We start from the raw sequence: 20,161 nt of genomic DNA, 5'->3' as shown, positions 1-20,161 counted from the left end.
ACCACCGGGGTTCTCCAGTCCAGTTGGGGAACCACTGAGTTACGAAAACGGAGGATGCGGACCTGAACCACGACTAATACTTTTGCATACATGCACTACTCCTCCGTCGCCAACTCCGGACTGAGACGCTGATTCCACCTCCTCCTCCCTCCCCCCGAAATTCCGCAACGACAACGCTTCCCCACCGTGACTGGAGACGCCGCGCTACAAAAAGACGCTTTATGACGACCGAGTGACTCCCGGCATAGCTAAATGACTTCCTCGCGCGTCACGCCCCTCGACACTGCCCTTCCCTTCCGGCCTTCCAGTCGAGGGACTGATCTCCTTCAGTTGCCAGCAGGCGGGTAATACGCCCAGCCGCTGCGCTCGCTCAGCCGTCGCGGTAACTGTTGCTTTGTTATGGCGGCAGTGATGGCAGTTACCAGCCCCTTCTAGATGCCGGCCGTGACACGATAACTGAAAGCCCCGCCCACTCGCAAAAGGGAAGATTCGCGTCCGGCTCTTTGGTCTTGACGGGCTTTCCATGGGCTCAAGGGGGCCTCCATGGAGGCCGACGCTCCGGTTCATGTCATTTCAAGAGAGGTAGAGAGAAGAAAAAAAAAGGGAGGGGAAATGTACGCCTAGTTCAGAAATGACAGGATTGAATAAATGCCCTTACCTCCTACCCGTCCCCATCTCACTTCCGGGTCTGTGGCAAGGCAACTTCCTTTTAGGATAAGAAGGAAGTGCTGGTGAAGGTGAAGCGAGGTTGTTGCCAGTTTTGCTGGGTTTCGTTGGAGTGATGTAACCAGCTTGGTAACGTGTAAAGGAGGACGGGCATCCCGAGCGCTGTTTCTCTGGAAATGGGGTTGGGGAATAAGGGAATCCGCCCGGGGACAGGGACGGTGGAGAAAATCTTCATGTCGGCTCGGTTCTGTTCAGCTAGCAGCCAAATGAAAGTGGTCCAACATCAGCGTCTGCGATCAGGCACATTATGGACGCGGAGTGGGGAGGAAACCGATGCATATTTTTTTCAGTGCTAAAGCATTGTTTATTGACGCTGTTGTTGTTACTACAATATTTGTTTTTTTGAAAATACTGAGGTGCTAGCCCAAACCAGATTAGAAAACTTTGGCATCTGGCTCCTTAAACAAACGAACAAATAAACCTGCCAGAAGCAGAATACTGAAATCCTGGCCATGCAAACAACTTGCTTTTTTAAAATACTATTCTGCTATTTTGTTACACTTTTCTTTATGGCTTGTTGAGGGGATGAGTAAATCCAGAATAAATGCTCATGTACTGTTCTATAGTCAGATGCTTCATGGAGAAAATTAGGTAACAGAAGAGTATGAAACCAAACCAAGGCTGTAAGGGCCGGCATCTGAAGTTCTTGCTTTTCAATAGACATATGTAGGCTGTTTGTTTAATAAATAAATAAATACATTTACTGTAAAACCAGCAGATTAACAAGAACTAACAGTGCAGTCTATGTTTACTTAAAAGTAAGCAGTATTAGGCTGCACATATGCTCTAGTATGTGAACCAAGTTTTATAATGCTTGTTATGCTATTTTTTCTCATTTGTATGTTTTGTAGAAAATGATGATACACTTATGGAGGTATTTCTATACAAATATCTTTCGATTTTGGCTAAAATGGATATTAAGACTGGTAACTGGAAAATGTGAACTGCAGCGTATTTGTAATGGCACAAGGAAAAATGCAGAAAGAACACTACGAATAGGTAATAAGTATATATGTATATACATTATGATAATCTTTTATATTAGTCAGTGACAGGTCAAAAGATGATCTGAAAACCCATGTAATTTTCATAACTTTTTGAAAGTCCTTAGATAACATTTAAATCTGTGTGAGTGGAAATATTGGTAAGATTTGTAATAGTGAGCCAAGTATCTGGTTAAGCATGGTACAGAACGATTAAGTATTAGCTTACTTTTACACTGAGTTTTTTTTACCGTGTAGGTAGGAACAGTAACAGTTGTTTAATACCAAAGGGTTATAGCTATTTCAAGCAAGGCTTATCTCTCTGTGCATTTTTTCCTTTGGACTTCTGACTTTTATCTCTTCTTATTTTTATGAATTTGGATCTATCATCCTCATTTCTCATCTGTCTTTTATTTGATCTATTTCTTTTCAAGTCCTACCTTCTGCTTTTCATAGGCCTATAGTAGTTCTTCTATTGCTTTCCTAGGGCTTCCACTTCCTTCCCCTCTTTTGGATCCGATTAGCTCTATTGATGATAACCTAACCCATTCTCATATCATGCTAAAGCATATTCCATACTGGTAATATGGTCATGTACAAAGACTCATGTATTGAGGAAAGGTGGCTCTCTCACTGTGGCAGCTGTTTTTACAATTTATTTTGGCATGTTATGCAAACTGAGCACTGTGCTAGTTCCTTTCAGAACAAACCACAATCTCTGGTTCACATGACATAATAAATCAACAATAAGCAAGCCTGCCTGTAGTTTGTTTGTCATACTTGCTGACTGGACAAACCAGTGAACACAGCTGCTTGTCCACAACTGAGTCATAATTTGTCTTAATATGACGTGGGTGTGATTAGTTAATACTCTTGTGTCTTTCTGGACTGGGAATCTCTGTTGCACAATGTCATGGTCTTTGTCATTTTCACTACAGAATTCCTTAGCACATTATAATACAGATGTTCATGAAAGTGTCTTGATTTTGAAATGTTTTCAAGTCAGAATTGTTGGATTTTTAATTTTTGTGAAAAGAAGCACAATAGATTCTTGTCAGTTCTTGTACTGATGCTTCCATTTTATTCAACAGACTGCATTAATTTAAATTTAGACCAGGCACAGAATAGCGTGTTTGTGGCTCTACCTGACATAGTTGGCTCAACATACAACTGTAAAAGGTTTCATATTTTTTTTCTTACTAGTTCTCCTGAATATTCATTAACATGTTTTTTGCTCAGTTATAAAAACATTTACAAGGCTAGTATCAGAATAATGTTTACTAGTTTATTCTTTGTAAACATAAGAAATGAAATTTGAGATTTAGTGAATAGTTTTAATAAATAATTCACACTTATCATTGCAGAGTATTCACTGGAATCATCAAAGTATAAGGTAGGGTATATGTTGCATGTACAAAGTGCTTTTTGCCCTTTTTTCTTATGAGAAAAGGACCATCAAAACTGGTTTTTAACTTTCATTTCAAAATCAGTTTCCAACATTCATAATGTCTAAAAATACTTTTTAAGCAATACTTCCTCTTCCTTCAGCACACTGCATTTTGTTATATTTACTCATTTGAGAAATGGAGTCAGAGGCTTTGCCATGTTGTTGCAGATATGCTTGACAGGATCCCACACTACCTTCCTGGACCAAAAGGTCTTCTGCATTATAAAGTGTGCCTTTCAAATCTCAGATCACTTTACTTTCTATAGTTGTAAGCAGTAATAAACTTAATATATTTAAAACAATTGACTAACCTTGACTATTAGTTAAGGAAAAGAGTGCTGTCAAATTCAGTTATAGTGATTATGAATATGTTAGCTATAAAGCCTTCAGTGAGTTCTGCAACTGAAGCTAGAAAGCATTCATGCCAAATTCAGTTTCTTCTTCTATTTGGTTATTTCAAGATCCGCAACAATAATTTTCTTGAACAAGTTTCTTCTCCATTGTTGGGTTGTGGACTGCAGTTTGTTTTGTGTTATTTCATACTTGAAGTTGATAAGCTTTTGGGAAGTCCCAAACCATTTACAGTACTAAAATATGTGAGCACATAAAACAAAATGTTCAAACTCAGTCCCATTTGAGTTGACAACCTTTTAGCAACTTCTGATGTTTTCCATTCCAATTGTCATAAAACTAAATAAACTATTACTGTTACAATAGCCTCATCCGTAGAGGCTTGCTTGATGATTTTGGGCCAATCACTTTTTCTCGGTTTAACCTATGTCACAGGGTTGTTGTGGAGAAAAAGAGAAAATAAAGAACTATTTACATTGCCTTCCACTCCTGAAGGAAACATGGGATATAAGTCAAATAAATAAATGATCCTCAGAATGCAAAGATTTGCTAAACATAGTACAGTATACCTGTTAAATAAGTAAATATTTTTCTTCATGGTTATCAATTTCTGAAGTAAGATAGCAATCCTAAATCTAGAGAATAAGCCCTATTGAACTTAGATGGAGTGCTATTTCTGAGCAGCCATGTTTTAGAGTTTTGCTGCTTTGGTAGATTGTACAAGCTGGACACTTGGTATCAAACCAATATTGCTTGAACATATCTAGAAAGTATTTACAAAAACTAGGTATAATAAGCATTACCTTGGAAGAGTGGTTTTCCCTTTTTTCTTTCAGGAAGAAAGGAATATTTTAAGAAGGTAGCTCTGTTATTTAAAAATCAGCTTTTATTTTATGTTTGTTTTATACTTAGGTTAATTTATGCACATATAATTGAACAACTACTTAAAATTCATGATCATCATAATCTGAAGAAACCTTAACTGATTAATGATGATCATCAGATATTTTCTGAGGCTTTAAATAATACATATCAATATATTATATATTGATTTGGAAGGCACTTCTCTACTTTTTTTTAGTCCTTGCAAAATGCTGTGAACGCTACTGAAGGTGAAGTGGAAAAATATGTTGCACTCATAATAGAAGAAAAGAAAATTAAAATACAGAAAGATATCGGGTATGTCCGTTACTCCCTTTGCTACAATCTCAAGAAAAATCTTGTCTGTCTTGATAGATATATGGTAAAGCAATCTTTAGATAAAATGCTGAAAAAGTAAGTTCACATTTAAATATACTGTGTGATGCATAATACTGTAACTGATAAAACAAATGATTAAGCTTGTAAGTTTATTAATATTGGCATAAATAGAGGATTATCTGAACTGAATTTGAGTTCACTGAAACTAATAGATTAGATATTCTTTTCAGTGGAAGATAATATCCTTATTAAATTAATGGTCATTATTATGTAACATTGTAATATAACTGAAGAAGTGAATATGTACTCTTACATATATTACAACATTTGTCAAAACTAGATAGGATACCTTGGTGTATCATAATTTCTGTAAAGCCACTTGCTTGTGACTGCTAAATGCGACTTCAAATTATTCCAAATTTTGATCATCCAAAATATTTGGAAAGCAGAACATAGAAGATTAGATAATCAAAGTGGTATGTAAAGAGTTTCAGTGGCATAATATATTTTTCCATCCAGTGGTTGCTTCTTGATTTTGCTTCCATTTTTTCCCAAATTAGCAGAAGGTATAGGCTGAAACTACATTAGAGATGGAACATGCTTGTGGATGTTGCTAGAAGTGCTAGTGAGTTGTTGCCTACCCGCCCCCCCTGCTCATCCCCCTTCAGTGGATAGGTACACATCATGTAGGAGCTGTGATCCACATCAAACTAGACATATGTACATGAAGAGAGAACAATCAAGAACAATCATGGGAAGTTCTTACATTCTTAAATACCATACCATAATTATATGGAACCTTGATTCAATAATATGGTAGATCAGCATTTTTTTTTAATCTGTTCAGTCGTGTCTGATTCTTGGAAACTGCCTGGACAAGTCTCTGCAGTTTTCTTGGCAAGGTGTTTCAGAAGTGGTTTGCCATTGCCTCCTTCCTAGGGCTCAGAGAGAGAGACTGGCCCAATGTCACCCAGCTGGCTTTGTGCCTAAGGTGGGACTAGAACTCACGGTCTTCCAGTTTTTAGCCTGGTACCTTAACCGCTACACCAAACTGGCTCTCCAAGGTCAGAATTAGGATACTCTGAATAATGCCTGGCATAGCTCTTAGATTGGCAAATTAGTTATCTGTAAAATCAAAGTTATATTTTTCACTTCTGTGATAGAATGTTTGGTTTTGTTAGTGCTATCTTTATTGTAGGTGAACATTGTGTTACATATCACATGTTACTTGGAGTTCTCTGTATTTTCAATTTATTGTAGGTTTGCTTCAAAGCTACAATTATGTTTGCTCCAAATATCAGGCTTCAAGAAACTCTGTTTGGCTGTAGAAGATCTCAGAAAACAAGTATATAATTCAGACAGTAAAGAACACGAAGAGCAGTTAATGGAGGTGAAAATTTTAGTACCTCTGTATTGTATAGTTAATCAATTTAAATTTATAGTTAATCAATTTGTAACCTAAAATTCATAGAATGAAATGGAAGAAATAAATTAATTTTGCACAAGATTTACTATAAATCTCAACACTTCTTGTTAGTAATGAAGCATAGAAAGAGTTAATAAAGAGGGAGGTATATGACAACAACTGGGACTGCAGGTATCACCGTTGCTGAGCAATGCGGTTGTGTTTTAGACTGCATCACTTAATGAATAAAACATTTATTCATTCTAAATATTCTAGAATGAATAAAACACAGTATCATTTAATGTAATTGATTTAGCAACATGTCAAGAACAGATAAAAAGAAGTACTTAATATAATTAGATTGTGGAGTGTGTGGCCATATATATGGTGATTCTAGTTTAAGGAAAATTTTAAATAAATAGTTGGATGGAAAGAAATAAAAATAGTTGTTTGTTACCCAGGTTACTTTAGAATTACAAACTGCAACTTGTCTTTACAAGTAGTTCTCGACTTATGACAGCAATTGGGACCAGAATTTCCATTGTTAAGCGATGCAGTCTAAAACACAACCACATTGCTCAGCGACGGTGATACCTGCAGTCCCAGTTGCTGTCATTAACTTAATCCCACAGTCGTTTGGCAAGGCAACTTCCTGCTGGCTTCCAACAGTCAAGTCAGTGGGGAAGCCAGCAGGAAGTTGCAAGTCCCAGGTGGCTTGCAAGCAGGCTGGCAGGCAGGAGGGTGCTAGGGTAGGCTGGAGGGTGCATGAGGGTGTGAGGGATGCGTGGCGAGGGTTGGGGAGGGTGCGTGAAGGTGTGAGTGAGACACAGCAAGGGTTGGGAAAGGTGAAAGGGAGGCACAGCAAGGCTCGGGGAGGGTGTGTGATGGTGGCGTGGCAAGAGTTGGTGTGTGCAAAGGTGAGAAGGGGTGAGCAAGTGTCATGGCAAGGCTCGGGGAGGTGCTAGAGTGCATGGGGTGTGTGAGGGTGCAAGGGAGGTACGGTGACACTTGGGAGTATGCACAGGGGTGTGCAAGTGCCTGGCATGTAGCAAGCGCAGAGGGGCTGAGGGAGGATGCACGGATGGGGGAGACTTACCTAGGGACTTGCAACCTTCCTTGCCAGCTTCCTAGGAAGGTTGCAAATGACGATCACATGATTGTGGAGCACTATAACCGGTCATTTGAGCTGGTTGCCAAGTGCCCAGATTGTGATCACGTGACTGCGCAGGCACTGGGATGGCTGGAACTCTGAGTACTGATTGTAACCACCATTTGTTCAGCACTGCCGTAACTTTGAATGGTTGCTGAACAAATGGTTGTAGGTTGAGGACTACCTGTAATTATAGAGATATATTGGGAATGGCTTTGAGCTTTCAGCGGTATCAGATTCTCCATTCTGAGAGACTACGTGTTTGATCAAGTATAAAATTTACTTACAGTGTGCTGCTGGACAGCAAGCTTGTTTTTGTTGAGTTCCAACCTACATGTTTTGACAAAATTATATAAGACAATTGATTTGTGAGCAAAAATGGCTGGGTAGAAGTTTTTCATAGCAGAAACAAAAATGTATGCATGGTAAAACATTCTCTTTACTAAAATTAGGCATTTCAGCTGGGAGGTGAGCTCTGCTGCTGATGTGGTTTTTATGGTTGGGATGTATTGTTTACCTCAGGTGCCATGGCTCTTGGTTTGTAGCTGTTGTTTTAATCCTTGTATTCTGCTCAGTGTCTTTGTTGTGAGATGGGTGGCCATATAAATTATTTAAGTAAATAAATAAATGAGCTTGGATTTTATGGTGAATGAGAGAATGGTATTCCAGGAACTCTTGATTTCTTGGTGTGGCAGTGTGATGGACTACAGTAATGCAGCAGGTTCTCAGGAAGGAGGGAGCACATTCCAAGGAGGGGGGCGAGACAAGAGACAACACAGTCCCGAGTTGGATTGTGGGAACAGGAAGAGATTCAGGAAACCATGCCCTAGAATCTCCCAGGGTATATCCATTAGGTTAAAGTAATACAGGTTTAGTCTGGCAAGATTCTATACAATGTAAGCAAATAAAGAACTAAACTTTGGCTGGATTGCTTCTATGTTATTCTTGGGCTGGGCCTGATAGGCAGGCCTTTATAAAATAGTCCTTGTTATAACATTTCTATGACTGTTTCTGAATATATATGTGTAATACTTAAATGATATGTTTTTGCTTCTTTAAAGGAGATACTGCATTAATTTATTTGATACAAGTTAAAATTATTCAGAATGATCTTAGAAATATAATTAATAGAAGCATTATTTGTGCAGCTCTGGAATTTGTTAATGCCCCATGAAAAACTGAAGGCTAGAATCACAAAGCAATGGTGTGACATTGGTTTCCAAGGTGATGACCCTAAAACAGACTTCAGAGGAATGGGAATGCTGGGATTAACTAATCTTCTGTAAGTCCATATACTTTTCCATGATTTAAACTTAAAGTTTTATATATTACAGTGGCTATGAATTTACTGCTGTTAATAGAAGAGGTGTTACTGAGTATTAGATTTGTTGTTCAAGTCAGATATGCTAATTTATCTTAAAGGCAGTGCTAATGGTAATATTGTAACTCAGTTCAATAAACTACAAAGCAATTAACTGCAGTGCAATGATTCTTAACATTTTTGTCTCTTTCAGATATTTTAGTAAACATTATCCTCATGAAGCTCGTCAAATCCTTGCTCGTTCAAATCATCCAAAACTTGGGTAAGTGGCATCTCAGACCATTGTCTTGACTTATTTTTTTAAAAATGAAGGAAAACCAAACCTGCCTGTAATAATTTGTTTGTTGAGCACTAACCTCAAGGCATAATTATTCTCTGCATTAAAAGATGTGTGTGTGTGAATATTTATAAAAATAAGTCAGTAATTTATAGAAGTAGAAATCATTTTCCTTGTATGTAACTTTACATTTGTCTTTGTCCCTCCTAATTCCCAATTAGATTTTCCCTGTTCCTCAAATTTAACAGAAATCCTTTATTTTTTTATTTATTTCATATAGATCTGTAAGGTAGTACTTTTGAATTTTACCAGTTGGGAAAATGGTTTGTGTGTGTGTGTGTGAGAAATAGAAAATGTCAGCTAAACTAAGTGAAGATTTTAGTGAGGGAAAAGATAAACTCTTTAGTATTTCCACATCATGAAGCAAGATAAAAACTGTAGATTTAGGAATTCTTTTTCAGCCTTAGTCAAAAGCACTTTAGGGAACAGGAGAACAGAGGCCAGCAGTGGTCAAAAGACTGAGAAAAGCCCAAAGCAGGGAAGGAGATACCCTTTGTCTTGTTAAGCTCTCTGTTTCTTTCTCTGTCATTCATTGTCCTGGAGGTGGGCACATATGCACAGTACTTTATTTTTCTATCTGTTTTTTGACTAAGCCTTCTTTCCAAAGTACCGACCCATACATATAGTACATGTCTATATTTAGCAAAATTGTTTAAAGTACATAATATAAAATACATTGCATAATTTGAAATGCCTGTGCAGTGGTGGTGGTTTGATATTGATGTCTTCATGGATGGATGGCTTTTAGACATGTAAGTTGTTGTTAAGTGTGGTAATATTATGCCACAAAAATAGCCTCATAACATCAGATGTTGTAATATTGCTTCAACTATTGGGTTATGCATAAAATAAATTAATGTTTTAAAAAGTTGGCAACACTGATTTAAACGTATCTTAAAACTAAAAAGAAATGCTAACATTTTCTTAATAAGTATATTTAGTATCCAAAATTATCAGATTGCTTAGAAGTGCAGAATGTTAATTTCTGAGTAGATATTATTATTATTATTACTATTATTATTATTTACATTTATATTCCACTTTGTACACTGACGCATTGGGGGAGGGTTGTAAGAAAAGCAGCAAGGAAATAGACAATAAAACAATGGTTACACAATTACAGTATTCCATAAAATGTTCATTAGAGTGAGGGCATGAGAAAAACATCTTTAAACTTTCATACTAGGAAGGCCTAGATAAAGAGATAATCATTCAACAGGTGCCTAGAAGATAGCATAGTAGCTATCTCCCAAATGTAAGGGGACAGACCATTCCAGACACATGGACATTACTACAGAAAAAGGTTGCCTGCCAGCATCAACCAAATGGCACCTAGTAACTCTTGGTACTGATGATCTCAGTTACTGATCAAACAACAGTGAAGGCAATCTGACAGGTATCCTGGTGCTAAGCAGTTTAGGTCCTTAAATATCATAACCCAAACCTCGAACCTGGCTGGGTAGCTAACTGGAAGCCAGTGCATCTGCTTCAACAAAGGTGTAAAGTGCATGGCCATGTACCCCTCTCAGCAACCTGGCCACTGCATTCTGCTCCAACTCCAGCTTCCAGACCAAATACAAGGATAAACCCACTTAGGGTACATTGTAGTAAACTAAATGTGAGGTTATCAATGCTTGAACCACTATAGAGAGACTGTTTCTGTCCTGGAAAGGAGATAGTTAATAGACTGGCTAAAGTTAGCAATAGGAAGCCCTAGCACAGAGATCACTAGACCCTCAATGACCATGATGGCTCTAGGAACAATCCCAGATGATATACCGATGTGATTGAGATGGTTTACAGTCTATTGAGGAGACAGCATACATATGTCCCTCTGATGGGAGGAGATGAGCGGTGACAAATTTGATAAATAAATAAAATAAATATGTGTGTTGCAGATACTCTTACGCAATCGTTGGGATCAATTTGACAGAGATGGCTTATTGTCTGTTAATGAAAGGACTTTTAAAGAACCACTTTTACAACTTGGTTCCTGGTGCTCCTCAGCTGAATGATTTCCATCAGTTTTACTGTGAGTATTTGCAAGTGTCCTTTATAGGGATGTTGTTGTTGTTTATTTGTTTAGTCGCTTCCAACTCTTCGTGACTTCATGGACCAGCCCACGCCAGAGCTTCCTGTCAGTCATCAACACCCCCAGCTCCCCCAGGGACCAGTCTGTCACCTCTAGAATATCATCCATCCACCTTGCCCTTGGTTGGCCCCTCTTCCTTTTGCCCTCCACTCTCCCTAGCATCAGCATCTTCTCCAGGGTGTCCTGTCTTCTCATTATGTGGCCAAAGTATTTCAGTTTTGCCTTTAATATCATTCCCTCAAGTGAGCAATCTGGCTTTATTTCCTGGAGGATGGACTGGTTTGATCTTCTTGCAGTCCAAGGCACTCTCAGAATTTTCCTCCAACACCACAGTTCAAAAGCATCGATTTTCCTTCTCTCAGCCTTCCTTATGGTCCAGCTCTCACAGCCATATGTTACTACGGGGAACATCATTGCTTTAACTATGCGGACCTTTGTTGTTAGTGTGATGTCTCTGCTCTTAACTATTTTATCGAGATTTGTCATTGCTCTTCTCCCAAGGATTAAGCGTCTTCTGATTTCCTGACTGCAGTCAGCATCTGCAGTAATCTTCGCACCTAGAGATGCAAAGTCTTCCACTGCTTCTACATTTTCTCCCTCTATTTGCCAGTTATCAATCAAGCTGGTTGCCATAATCTTGGTTTTTTTGAGGTTTAGCTGCAAGCCAGCTTTTGCACTTTCTTCTTTCACCTTCATCATAAGGCTCCTCAGTTCCTCTTCGCTTTCAGCCATCAAGGTGGTATCATCTGCATATCTGAGATTGTTAATGTTTCTTCCAGAGATTTTAACTCCAGCCTTGGATTCCTCAAGCCCAGCTTGTCGCATGATGTGTTCTGCGTACAAGTTGAATAGGTAGGGTGAGAGTATATAGCCCTGCCGTACTCCTTTCCCAATCTTAAACCAGTCCGTTGTTCCGTGGTCTGTTCTTACTGTTGCTACTTGGTCATTATACAGATTCTTCAGGAGGCAGACAAGATGACTTGGTATCCCCATACCACTAAGAACTTGCCACAATTTGTTATGGTCCACATAGTCAAAGGCTTTAGAATAGTCAATAAAACAGAAATAGATGTTTTTCTGAAACTCCCTGGCTTTTTCCATTATCCAGCGGATATTGGCAATTTGGTCCCTAGTTCCTCTGCCTTTTCTAAACCCAGCTTGTACATCTGGCAATTCTCGCTCCATGAATTGCTGAAGTCTACCTTGCAGGATCTTGAGCATTACCTTACTGGCATGTGAAATAAGTGCCACTGTTCGATAGTTTGAACATTCTTTAGTGTTTCCCTTTTTTGGTATGGGGATTTAAGTTGATTTTTTCCAGTCTGATGGCCATTCTTGTGTTTTCCAAATTTGCTGGCATATAGCATGCATTACCTTGACAGCATCATCTTGCAAGATTTTGAACAGTTCAGCTGGGATGCCATCGTCTCCTGCTGCCTTGTTATTAGCAATGCTTCTTAAGGCCCATTCAACCTCACTCTTCAGTATGTCTGGCTCTAGCTCACTGACCACACTGTCAAAGCTATCCCTGATATTGTTATCCTTCCTATACAGGTCTTCTGTATATTCTTGCCACCTTTTCTTGATCTCTTCTTCTTCTGTTAGGTCCTTGCCATCTTTGTTTTTGATCATACCCATTTTGGCCTGGAATTTACCTCCGATGTTTCTAATTTTCTGGAAGAGGTCTCTAGCTTGCTTCTATATTTTTGGAGGTTGCTGTTCCAGAATCTAGTTAGAAATCAGTAGTTTTCATTATGGTATTAAGTACCATTCAACTTAAATTGTTACAGAAATATTTGAAAAAGGGAATGTAACACTTTTATTGCTAAGTTTACTTATTTACTTTATTTATCAAACTTCTACCCTGCTATAACCAGATGTCTCTCAGCTACTGACAAAAAACCCCAAACAAGAAATAATTATAAACATAAGGAACAACAATAAAAAATAATGAAAAAAGTTGGTGTCATATACAAGCTAAGAGAACGCCTTCCCAAATAGTTCTGTCTTCAACGTTTTCCTAAAAACCAGCAAGGAGGGGGCTCGCCTTATCTCTGTCAGGAGACTGTTCCAAACCACTTGTGCTGCCACAGTAAAGCAGTACCATGTAGCTTTAGGTGTCAGCCCCTTTATGCACTGAAGGTCCAAGTGAAGATATTTTTTCACAGGAGGAAGAAAACATTCTTTAAAATTCATAGTGACTAAATTTTAGATGTACCTAAAATAACCTTTTCAGTTCTAAGCATTGTATCTGGAGAAAGAAACAGAACTACAAACATGGATGGATAACGGTTGTGCCAGGTTTACCACCAACTCCATTGTGAAGTATGCGGATGATACAACGGTGGTGGGTCTTATCAGGGGAGACAATGAGTGGGCTTATAGGGTGGAGGTGGAGGGTTTGGTGGAGCGGTGTAATATAAATAGCCTGGTTCTAAATGTTGAAAAAACTAAGGAGTTGATTATTGATTTTAGAAAGAACCGGCCCAGCCATACAGCACTCTTTATTAACGACATAGCTGTCATAGAGTCGATCAGTAGCATCAGGTATCTGGGGGTGCAGATAACAAATAGCTTGACTTGGTCTCTTAATACTGCATCCTTGGTAAAACGGGCACAGCAGTGTTTGCATTTTCTGCACCGGATGAGGAAAGCACCTCTTCCACCTCCCATCCTCCTTACTTTCTATAGAGGCACTATAGAGAGTGTATTGACCAACTGAATTTCTATCTGGTTTAGAGGCTGTAGTGCCTCCGATAGGAAGTCCGTGCAGAGGGTGGTGAGGGCAGCAGAAAGGATAACTGGAATCTCACTGCCTCTCATCCAGGACATAGCACACACACACTGTCTGTCCAGAGCCCAGAATATTGTCAGTGACCCCTCCCACCCTCATTGTGGCTTGTTCTCCTTGTTACCCTCTGGGAAAAGGTTCACTGCGTTTGATGCAGAATGGCTAGATTAGGTAATAGTTTTGTCCCCTGGGCTATTAGACTCCTGAACTCTTAATAATCCCTTCTCACTCCATGGGTACATATGCTGTGTGTAGGACTAATATTTATTAGTGATCAAGACTAGGGGAGTGGAATGGTAAAGAATAAATATTATATATTAATTATTTTTTGTGAGCCAATTGCAACAAAATTTCATTTTAATGTGCACCTTGGTGTATAGTGGAATGACAATAAAAGCTCCTATTCTATTCTAGTCTAGTCTAGTCTAGTCTAGTCTATTCTAAACAATCCATTTATACAAAACTATAGTACAGCCATAGCTGGAGTAATGTGTGCAATTCTAGTTACCACATCTGAAAAGTGGTATGATAAAACTAGAAAAAGTACAAAAGAAACTAACCTAAAATATTTAGGAGTTCAAACATCTTCCCTACAGAAAAGGCTGGAACGTTTGGGACTCTTTAGCTTGGGGGGTGGGCGGGGGGAGTAATCAAGGAAAACATAATCAAGAGGTATAACAATGTATGACATAGTGAAAATAAACAACAGTTTTATCTCTGAAACTGTAGGACCAGGGTAATCCAATGAAGCTGTTTAGAAAAGGATTTTGAACAGGCAAAAGAAAGCATTTCTTCACATAGCACATAATTAATGTGTGGAATTCATTACCACAAGAGGTGTTGGTAACATGGTTTGCTTAAAAAAAAATTAGATAAATTCATAGAAGACAGGTCTATGAAGGGCTATTGGTCTTGAGGACTCAGTGTTATTTCAAGGTTGGAGACAGCGTGTGTCATGAGTAAGGATGGCGAGCAGGGGGCTCCCACCCAGACTGTCAAGCGCATGCGTAGCACTGAGGAACTGTTCAGCCATTCAAAGAGACACAGATCGGGACCGCCTTAACCTTTGGGGTTTATATGGCTGGGTTTTCCCACGCTTCCTCAGTTTGTTAGGATTCTTGTTAAGTACTACTAATAAATATTAGAGACCAAGTCATTGTCTCAGTGTGTTTCCTGGTAATCAGGACAGCGTGTCTCTAAATTCCAGTTGCAGGGCAATACTGTAACAGCAGAAGAAGGGTACATAGAGCCAGTTTGGTCTAGCGGTTAAGGCAATGGGCTAGAAACCAGAAGACTGTGAGCTCTAGTCCTGCCTTAGGCATGAAAGCTGGCTGTGTGATCTTGGGTCAGTCACTCTCTCTCTCAGCCCAACTCACCTCACAGGGTTGTTGTGGGGAAAAGAAGAGGAGGAAGGAGTATTAAGTATGTTTGCCACCTTGAGTTATTTATAAAGATAATAAAGGCAGGATAAAAATAAATAAATATCTGTCATCTCTTTGCAAGGAGCATCTAGCTGACCACTGTGAGAAGCAAAGTGCTGGATTAATGGGCCTTGGCCTGATCGAGTAAAGCTATTCTTATGTACTTAAGTAACTGGTTTTAATAATGGATACAATAATTTTTTTAAAATGTTACTTATGTATAATATTACATTCTCAAAACAAATGTTTGGTTTTTGGTCCTCACAGGTTATTTGACTTACGAGTTTGACAAATTTTGGTTTGAAGAGAAACCGGAGAGTATTATGTACTTCAACCAATATAGAGAGAAGTTTCATGAAAAAGTCAAAAGACAACTCTTGGATTACGATGTGGTCCTTGCCTTAAAAAATGAAAAATAGAAATGTGTGATTCTTTGAGTTCTGTATATAAATATTATGCACTCGACTGTATTCAACCAAAAACTCCATTTAATGCTCAAAGTTTTATACATCCATTATTTTTATAGAAAAATGAGCTTGGACAATCAATACTTATTTAAGACTGAACATTATATTCTAAAGATAATTTTTTTTAATATAAAGATCCTCATTGGATCATAGGACCTCACAATTTTTGCACACTTAGAAGATGAAAAATAATTCTTGAACTTTATCACATTGCTCAACAATAGATTCCTATCATTTGATTCATATTTGATTTACAGCAAGAGATGTTACAATATTTCATGAATAGAAATTTTGTTCTAGTTTTTTATATTGTATATTTTGTTCTTTTCAAATATGGGAGATGTAGCACTCTATTATGATTTGGAAAAGAATACACATCAATAAGTGGTATGTTACTTGGATGAATGAAAGCAGTTTTTAGTGTCCTTATTTAGAAATATTCATTAACTGTTTTATCTCCCTTTGGATGCATATAGATATAAACTAACAGAATAACCTTTACATAGTGCCATAAACACTAAGGCTAAATAATTTTGCCTGTATTGTACTATAATTGCCATCACATATCAATCCCTGTTGCTCCCCCCCCCTTTTCCCCCCAGCTTTTAGGAGGCATACAAGCTTAAAATATTAGAGCTTAAAGTATTTAATAGAAGATAATCAAAAATTAGTTAGTTAATTTTTTTCAATACCCTTGTATCATTTATTAAGGTCTACATATTGAGTATCATTCTCAGACAATCTAAGCAATAGGATTGTACTCATGCTGAAAATCTATGAAGCCTTCTTAATTTTTTTTTCTAAATAAAACTTTGTATTTAGCCTTGTTGACATTTGAGAGATGGACAGAATGATTAAGGTTGTTAGTTTAAAGTGCCTTTTACTCACAGCAACTGAGTATCGTCCCTGGAGCTGGGATTAATTTATTTCTAGATAGCTCCTAGGACATGTTTCTGTTATAATATGTAATACTGGAATTGGGCATATTTAATCTTGCTGACTAAAACTTCTCTTGCAAATTATATCACCAATCCAGAAAAATTAAATAAAAGTATTTGAAGAACATTTTAAGAAGCATATGATTATATTTGACAACTTGGGCAAAAATTATTATGGATTGGGCCTTGACAAAGAAATAGAAGGCTTATTTTTACTGTTTACAATTATCTGGCAAATGTTCATCCAAAAAAATTGCTGAAAGAAAACATTAGATACTGTATAAAATGTATGTTGGACACTTTAAAAAAAATCTGGTTTACACTGTCCTACTGAGCTCTCTTTACAAGTATAGCTCTGCTTTATTATGAATCAGGGATTCCTCCTGTGAAACAGAATTAAGAAACTCATGTAGCTAGTTATATGGGAATACTGGAGACATGGTATGTGATTGCACTGAATTCATTATTGGTTGAAATTGTTTTTTAAATATAAGATTGTTCCTTTTTCAAATGTAAAGATTAGGTTTGCTGTAAAATGCATCAAAACACTGGAATGCAAAGGTTTTAAATCAGTTTACCAGAAATTTCAGACTATATCTTACTAGTAGTTTATAGTTAGTACCCATGCTATCTTAATTATTTTATTAATCTGCTTTTGATTGAGATTATAGTACACTTGCTGATTACAGACGCTGACTCTGTTTGAGCCTTCGCAAGCATTAATTAACTGGTTATCTGGTTAACAATTTTATGGGCTTATCTTTTTCCAATAGTTAGAAGTGCTGTCAGCTTCCTTAGCCTAATAATGGTGATTGAGGGAATCAATGCTATTTTTTGTTTAATGTTTAAGGGGGCGAAAAATCACATTTTCTAGGCTAGATTTAGAAAATACTGAATGTTGAACTGGCCACTGTGGTCTCCCAAATACAGTTTTATCTTTCCTTACAGGCATTTGGAATTGGGCTGACTCATAGTCAGTCTGTCAGTTTGTCACTGAAGTTTTGCATTGTTTAGACAACTGCAGAAACATTTGCTACAGCTGACTATGAATTGGTTCCCACTTTTGTGTGAAGGGCTGCAACCTGTTATGCTGCAACAGTATCCTTCTAAGATTGAGGCTTTAGAACAACATTAGGCTCCCTTTGTGGGCTTGGGGCACTAGAATTTTGAGAGCACGTGGTGGGTATTCTCAGAAAATTGCTGAATATAGTTTGTGAACGTGTAAAGGCAAAACTTCAAATTTGGAACATTCATTGTGAGTGCTTGGAAACTATATCATATTCATGTCTTAAGATTTCTATATTAATGAATAATGTTTAATAACAAAATATAAAGACAATGTTAAAATAGTTAAATCAGAAACCAGTCTTTAGCAACCTATCATTAGGTTTATGTTAGAAAAAAAGTGCTTATAATAATATAAATGGAAAAACTTAAATATTAAGTGAAAATTAAAATGAGGCACCAGCTTATTCCCTGTTTCAGCTAGTGTGATCTTTTTAAAGCTGCTAATAGTTGTAGCTGAGAATTTTCAGTAAGAGGATTTGTATCTAGGGTGTGCAAAGTCTATCTGATCCAGGGCTTCAGAAATGATCTAGTTAGATATGGGTTATTTTGGTGTAGCTGAATATAAATTGTTGCCTGATAATCAAGTGAGAAACATTGGTCCCTTTTCTTAGCATGGGAAGAAGCTAAGCAGCTATAACACTTTTGTTTGAATAGGAGTGAATGAGGGGATGAAGTGTATCAAATTTCACAGTGATCAGTATGGGGATTTTAAGCTTTTATAAAAACTTAAATATGCCATTTTGATTTGTGAGAATGTGATGAAATTGGGGTGGTAATGGCTCTAATATGGGTATGTTCTTGCTAAATTTCAGGCAGATTACTTTTTTCTTTCTTTTTGCACAAAGCCCTCTCGCTGCATATTTCTTAGGAATAATGCTATTCTCTGAATGCATTTGGAGTGATTATGAGAGATTGAGGCTGACTATGAGAGATTAACTCACTGCCTTTGCCATAAAATAATTCAGTTCCTAAGATAAGTCAACGAATGCATTTTACACAACATTGTCATGTATGTATTCAGAGTGGGACTGGGAGAAAATACATTGGAGCAAATGATAAAACTACATTCTTTCAGTGCTCAAGTGTTCTCCATTCTCCAGAAAGATGCGATTGGGGTGACCAGTGGTGGCCTGATTGCAAGGGTTACTATGAGGGCAGACTTGTCAGTCAGTGAATCTGGTGTCGCCCTCCACCAAATTGCCTTTTACCTAAACAATAAAAAAAATTATTTGCGTATGAGTTGTGCTACTGCTCTTTACAACACAACAGAACTTCAAAAAGAAACAACAGTTTCATGGAAATGTAACTGTTTCCATTAGATTTGGGATGTATGACTGAATACAAATTATTCAGGGTATCTTTTGTTCATACTTATGAGTGAGTTTATGATCACATGAGGGGAAAATTCATGTAAGTTCCTTTTCAATTATGTTTTGAAGTATGCATTCCTAAAAGGAAGATAATTTGATACACAACAATAGAACTGTTAATTTCTATTCCTATTAAACATAAAAATGCAGTAAAACTGCCCTAGAAAATTAAACAAGAGTTAAAACACCTGAAGAAAACATTAAACTGATTCCTCAAGGAAGAGTATTACAAAAATCAGTGACTGCTCACATAGCTATAAATATTTAATTGCAACTTTGTTGCTGCGCTTGAGCTGTCATAATTACAAATGCATTGTCAGTATTCAACATTATGTCCTGTTCATTGTTCTTTCTAGTTCTTATGATTTGTATTTGTCCTAGCTCATTTCTTTGGTACTAACAGAGCCAGTGTGGTGTAGTGGTTAAGGCAGTGTTTCTCAACCTTGGGAACTTTAAGATGCTGGCTGGAGAATTCTGGGAGTTGAAGTCCACATATCTTAAAAGTTCCCAAGGTTGAGAAACACTGGGTTAAGGTATAGGACTGGGAATAGGGAAATCCAGCTTCTCGTTCATTTTCAACCACTGAACCTCATAGGGCAATTCACTCTCCATCTGCCCGACTTAGCTCAGGGAGCGCTAAGGCACCTTGAGCTCCGGTATGAAAGATGGGATATAAATATGGGTGTTTTTTCTGTTACTACTTGTCTTTCTCTTCTTTTACTGTGAGAAACTTGGTGAACAGAGACCAATTTGAAGCAAATTTAGTGCCCACTCCTGTATGTAGTTATAAAAGCAATAAAAAATTACACCTCTTTGATAGTGGAGTGAGAATGTTAACAAATACAGATGAAATATTTCAAAACTGCTGTTCTGATATGGTATGTCATACTTGTAATTTTTACTGCCTGTATTCTAACTTGATATGTATGTACTCTGATGTATACCAATTTAAATAAATACTGTTCTTCTGCTCCCTCATCCCTCTTCGTTTTACATTATAATCATTCATGTTCAGGGATAGTGGGTTCAAGCATAATAGCCCATCCCCTCTTACACCACCCTCCTTGTATGGAAAGAGGGTCTTTCCACATAAA

General features: G+C 37.6%; 1 protein-coding gene across 4 annotated transcripts; it reads left to right on the top strand.

Moving 5' to 3' along the window:
- The first annotated feature begins 396 nt into the window (after positions 1-396).
- Positions 397-20,045, top strand: ELMOD2 (ELMO domain containing 2). 4 transcript variants are annotated; one of them, XM_063309672.1, is made up of 9 exons: positions 397-582; positions 1,578-1,725; positions 3,074-3,102; positions 4,589-4,686; positions 5,968-6,097; positions 8,411-8,544; positions 8,777-8,845; positions 10,819-10,952; positions 15,492-20,045. In XM_063309672.1, exons 1-9 carry the CDS (start codon positions 544-546, stop codon positions 15,641-15,643), a joined length of 933 nt encoding a protein of 310 aa, XP_063165742.1. In that variant the 5' UTR covers positions 397-543; the 3' UTR covers positions 15,644-20,045. The 4 variants fall into 4 exon arrangements, with proteins under 4 accessions (XP_063165742.1, XP_063165745.1, XP_063165743.1 ...); XM_063309675.1 differs by lacking the exon at positions 397-582 and adding an exon at positions 589-737; XM_063309673.1 differs by lacking the exon at positions 397-582 and adding an exon at positions 589-795.
- Positions 20,046-20,161: the final 116 nt, after the last annotated feature.

This window comes from Candoia aspera, chromosome 8 (genome assembly GCF_035149785.1).
Source record: "Candoia aspera isolate rCanAsp1 chromosome 8, rCanAsp1.hap2, whole genome shotgun sequence".
In the NCBI taxonomy this organism is placed as follows: domain Eukaryota; kingdom Metazoa; phylum Chordata; class Lepidosauria; order Squamata; family Boidae; genus Candoia; species Candoia aspera.
This window is presented reverse-complemented; position numbering and strand designations above follow the sequence as displayed.

Bases quoted from the DNA above. Each gene is read 5' to 3' on its own strand.
- ELMOD2 (XM_063309672.1), top strand. From the start codon at position 544: ATGGAGGCCGACGCTCCGGTTCATGTCATTTCAAGAGAG. The intron at 8,846-10,818 runs GTAAGTGGCATC...TGTGTGTTGCAG, and splicing joins TCAAATCATCCAAAACTTGG to ATACTCTTACGCAATCGTTG. The intron at 10,953-15,491 runs GTGAGTATTTGC...TGGTCCTCACAG, and splicing joins TGATTTCCATCAGTTTTACT to GTTATTTGACTTACGAGTTT.